General features: G+C 44.2%; 1 protein-coding gene across 1 annotated transcript; it reads right to left on the reverse strand.

Moving 5' to 3' along the window:
- Positions 1-272: 272 nt before the first annotated feature.
- LOC118524291 (RNA polymerase II subunit A C-terminal domain phosphatase SSU72 like protein 3-like) lies at positions 273-854 on the reverse strand. Its single transcript, XM_036074409.2, has one exon. The coding sequence runs from the start codon at positions 852-854 to the stop codon at positions 273-275; it is 582 nt and encodes a 193-aa protein (XP_035930302.1).
- Positions 855-5,221: the final 4,367 nt, after the last annotated feature.

The raw sequence follows: 5,221 nt of genomic DNA on the forward strand, positions 1-5,221 counted from the left end.
ACCCACGTGAGCGCTGAATTATTTCTTGTGTCCAAAGTACCCAGAACAATGTCCCCAGGTTTGGACTGTTTCCATGACTACTAGCCCTTGTCCTCGTTTCCCAAGAAATGCTTTTTCTTGCTCAACTCTTCCCTGGCGGCATATACCTAAAAATCGCACAAACAGAAGTTCGCGGAAAGGGTGTTAAAAGCCCTTCTCAGAAAATACGGACTAGTCCAAAACGCCACACGAAAGTTGTTACCTAACGAAGGCGCCAACTCCAGCCAAGACCTTCAGTAGAAGCAGACCGTGTGAAGAAAGCTCTTTCCTGTTTTCTCCTCCGCCGCCAGCAGCAGCTGCTCCGGACTGTCCACGTCGTCCGCCCGCTGGAGGCTCTGGCACAGCTCGCAGATGAGGAAAGCCCCGAGGGTGGCGTCCTCCAAGGTGTCTGCGATGTCCACGCTGACCACGTGCACGGGCTGGAAGGGCGCCTGCTCCCTGGCCCACAGCTCTTGTATCACTCGGTCATACACGCTCTCCTCGCAGGTGAAGATGACGTCGAAGGGGTCGCTGCACTCCTGAAACCTTTCGGGGCGCGGCTTGATCCTCTCGTTTCTCCCCAAGAGGTGCAGGATTCCGTTCCTGCTGTAGCCTTCCCGGTCTTTCCTGCAAAGGTCCTCGTACATCTGCTTATACGTCGTGGAGAAATCGTAGATCACCGGGCGATTGCTTGAGGGTCCTGGCAGCTTCACCCGAGATCTGACTCCGAAAGACTGGACGTGGAACCCTCTTTTGAGGAGGATGCTGTGGGCTTCCATGCTCCTGTTCACATTGCTCCTGCACACCACAGCCACCCTGAGCGGGGACGAGGGCATGGTGGCGGCCTCTGGAGGCTGCAGGGGCTGCGGGGGCTGGGGGGTGCTGCGGGGGCGCTGCGGCCAGGGGGCTGACCACCTGGTTCAGCTCTTTCGACCAGCAGAGTGTCTGAGGACAGACAGCGGACTTATTATATTTGGTCACCTCCACGGTGTGGGCGGAGACTTTCCAGCACTTCCTGATGGACTCAGTTTCAGCGGGTGGAGTGTCCTCTGATCCTGAGACCCATAACCTAATCACAACAACTGTGAGGTGATTACCTCCACTAAGCCATTGAATCCCAACTAAACCACTGAATCTCGATCAGGGTGTGGCCACCCAACACAGGGATGTGAAACCTGCAGTTGGCCGGGTTGGTCTACATGGGGAATGAGGGCTGAGGTTGACAGTGACCAGGTCAACTAGGCTAACTGTAAGCATGTCACTGCTCTGCAGTGACCTGGTCAGGAGTATGGGTGGAAAATCTGTTTTGAGGTTTTGAACTTACATCCAATTCAATTCTACATACAATGACATATAAGTATCCTTGCACATTAACATACGTTTGGATTTTCTAGAAATGCAATTGTGTAAACCATAGGATGATTGTACATAGTTTTGCCCAAAAATTTATAAAATCGTTCATCAATGCAAACAAATCACATGCTGGACAACATCCCTGCTGATAGTATATTAAAAGTTACAACACAGCGTTTTCTGCATTTAATACTCTTAAAATCATGATTCTCAAGGAAAATCAGGCTTTGAACTTCCAACTAGCAAAGTGTCCCAGAACAGGAACCAGGTCACCTTCAAGGAGTGGGTGGAGACTTCTAGGACTTCTTGACTGATTCAATTTGATCAAGTGGAGTACAATCTAATCATGCTAACCATAATCTAATCATTAGAACAATAGATGATTAAATCACTTGTACCTCTAGTTCCCTTGACAAGGGTGCTGCTACCAGAGGGAGCATTTTTAAATCTGGAGTTATCCCTGTTGGTTTACTTTTGTATTTGGCTAGAGAGGAGGGATAGGAAAAAGGAAGAAAGGAAGGAAACTTTTGGAGGAAATGGATATGTTCATGGCACAGATTGTGGAGATGGTTTCTCAGATGTATATTTATCTCCAAACTCATCAAGTTGTATACATTAAATATGAACAGCTTTTTGTATGTCAATCATACCTCAATAAAGTGTTTTTTAAGGACATCTTGTTACAGCTATATAAATGTCAACTAAGAGTACTGTATGGTGGGGCGCCTGGGTGGCTCAGTCAGTTAAGCATCTGCCTTTGGCCCAGGTCATGATCCCAGGGTCCTGGGATGGAGCCCTGCATCTTGGGCATCCTGCTCAGTGGGGAGTCTGCTTCTCCCTCTCCCTCTGCCCCTCCCCTCTGTTTATGCTCTCTTGTGCACTCTCCCTCTCAAAATAAATAAAATCTTTTTTTAAAAATTTGTTTTAGAGATTTTATTTATTTTTCGACAGAGAGACAGCAAGAGAGGGAACACAAGCAGGGGGAGATGGAGAGGGAGAAGGAGGCTCCCTGCGGAATCGAGAGCCCGATGCGGGGCTCGATCCCAGGACCCTGGGATCATGACCTGAGCCAAAGGCAGATGCTTAACGACTGAGCCACCCAGGCACCCCAAAAAATTTTTAAAAAGAGTACTGTATATGGCTTTTTGAATCAGTGCAACCTGGCTAGTCAGTTAAAGATATCTCAAAGAACCTACCAACATAGATCTCATTTTACAAAACCATCAAAAAGGCCAATTTTATCAAATGATTTTATTGCTTAAATCTTGTAAGTCATCTAAAGAGAACACACAGAAGCAGAGAGTAGAATGGCAGTTACCAGGGGCTGGGAGAAATGGGGAGCCACCTCTCATTCTGCCCCCAATGCTGTAGAATGGATGTAAAGTTTCAGTTATGCAAGATGATTGAGTTCTAAAGATATTCTGTACACAGTGCCCATAATTAACAATATTGTTTTGCACACACAAAAAAATTGTTAAGAGGGTCAAAAAAAAAAAAAATATCAACACCTGGGGCCCATCCCAGACCAACTGAATCAGAATCTCTAGGTATGGAATGTACCGTCATCCTGATTTTATTTGCTAATTCCTGTCATCCCTTCGCCCACCCACCCTTTACATTTCAAAATGTATTTAATGCCAGAATTTAGTCCATATACATTTGATGTAAGGACTGTTGTACTTTGCTTCATTCCTTGTGTTTTATTTATTTTACATTTTTGTTTCTGCCCTTGATTTTCTTTATTTTTGAGATTCTTATCAAGTTGTTATACACTCCATTCTGTCCTTGTTAATTTTGAAGTTCTACTTTGATTTTCCATTCCATTATATGGTTACCTACACTCTCTTCCCTTCCTAATCACATCACATTTCCCTGCTATTATTTGAAGACAAAAGTTTTGTAAATCTCTTAATTCTTTTTCACTGACCATATTCCTAACTCGCAGGTTTTGCTGAGACATTTTGTTAATTCTAGTTCAGTGGTCCTAATCTAATTTATCTTGGAGATAGTTCCTTTGATTTCTGAGTCCCTATAACTTAGAATGGACTTTGCCTGAAGCCTCACCTTCTTTTTCCATTAGACTTCATAATAAATTATTTAAATATTTAATCTAAACTTCAATGCTTGCCTCTGTTTTCTTTCTTTTCTTCACATTCCCCTGCCCTCATTTTGTTCTGGTTCACATATCATAATGTTTGAAAAATCTCCTCTCGAGTATTTTTGTCAGTGGGGAAAATGGAAGATACAGACATTCTGAGTTGCTGTGTATTTTTCTTTCACCCTGACGGATGAGCTGCATCGTGGCTGGATAGAGGTTGGGTGTAGTCCTTAACTGCCATTTCACTGTCTTTGTTCCAGCATTAGAGATAAAAAATCTAATTCCAGCATGATTCTTCGTTTATACATAACATGTTCTTTTCAGCTTAATGTTTGTAATATTTTTCTCTTTTTCCTTAGAGCGAAAAAATCAGCATAGGCCTTTCTCATCAGTCTAGTTCAGTGGTTGTCAATCTTTTATTCATTATCACCCACCTAAGGAGCCTTTTTAGACATTTTTTCCTAATTCCCCCTATGAAATTTTAATAGCACAGATAAATCGCATATCTGCTTCTGTACTGTATCTGTGCTTTATATATAAAAAGAGTAAGATTTTTTTTGCCACCACCAACACTACCAGCCCCTGAACTCATTTTCGCCTCCTTAGGGGTAATATCACCCCTGTTGAGGAAGCATGGTCTAGCCTGAAACACACTGAGCCTCTTATAACAGCTCAAGAAATAGTCTACTAGTCTATTATTGTCTACTAGTTCACTATTGTCTCCCATCCGTTAATTTCTTCTGAAATTCTAGTAATTTACATTTTGTCATTCTTGATTTATCTTTACATTTTCGCTGCTTGTTTTGAGATATTTCTCAAATCTAATTTGTATCTCAAGAAAGACCATCTCTTCCTTCAATTCATTCACTAAATTATTTATAAGAGAAATTACATTAGGGACTCAGAAAATGTTTTTTGTCATCCTCCTCCATCAATTTCTTTAATGGACTTTACCTTTCATCCGAGTTGTCTTCTTTCTCCCCTAGCACCTGTATATCACTGGGTGAACGTGCAGTTTGTTCTGACTAACCGGACAAAGGGCTTGTACTCCCAGCTCACTGAGGCTCAGGTCTGGTTGTTCCTAGACCCCAAATGGGAGCAGACCCAGAGATGGTGGAAGGCAAAGTAGCCTCTATTCCCCACAAGGGTGGTGGTGAAGAAGAAGGAAGTGGCAGCTCTCCTCTGATGCACCTGAAAAAGCCTTCCAGCCCCCTCACCTCCTACATTCCACTCATGATTTCACCTTGGCTTTTTGGGTCCATGGAGAGTCCAGTCTCAGAATACCAAAATCAACCTCCCCAACTTCCCTCCTTAGCGCTTAAGCCTAGGCACTAACTTAATAGCATTCAGAAAGCACTCCCACACACCCTAGTTCTGCCATCAGGCCTTCAAGCAACCAAGATCTCCTTCCTGTGCTATCATTTTACAACTCTCTTACAGTGCATGGGACAGATATAATGATCTACTCACCCCAACCCTAAGTTAGTCCATCTCTAAGATACCTATACTGTCTGTTTCATGAAAGGGTGGCAGAGAACTGAGGTTTGTGTCCTTCTTACTGTGGTCTCGCTGAGGGGGACCCAGCTGGGTAAGGGGAGTGAGACCCAGGCTGAAGAACCCTGGGGCAGGAGTGGGACCCAGGCTGAGGAACCCTGGGATGCAGTGACAGCACACCAGGGCACCTCCAATCAGCTGAGGAGACCCCAGCAGGTGCTTTGACTTTGCCCAGACAGAGTGTCCATGAGGACAAGA

Source organism: Halichoerus grypus, chromosome 11, assembly GCF_964656455.1.
Source record: "Halichoerus grypus chromosome 11, mHalGry1.hap1.1, whole genome shotgun sequence".
NCBI classification, from domain to species: domain Eukaryota; kingdom Metazoa; phylum Chordata; class Mammalia; order Carnivora; family Phocidae; genus Halichoerus; species Halichoerus grypus.

Excerpts from the sequence above, each read along its gene's own strand:
- LOC118524291 (XM_036074409.2), bottom strand. The coding sequence starts at position 854 with ATGCCCTCGTCCCCGCTCAGGGTGGCTGTGGTGTGCAGGAGCAATGTG.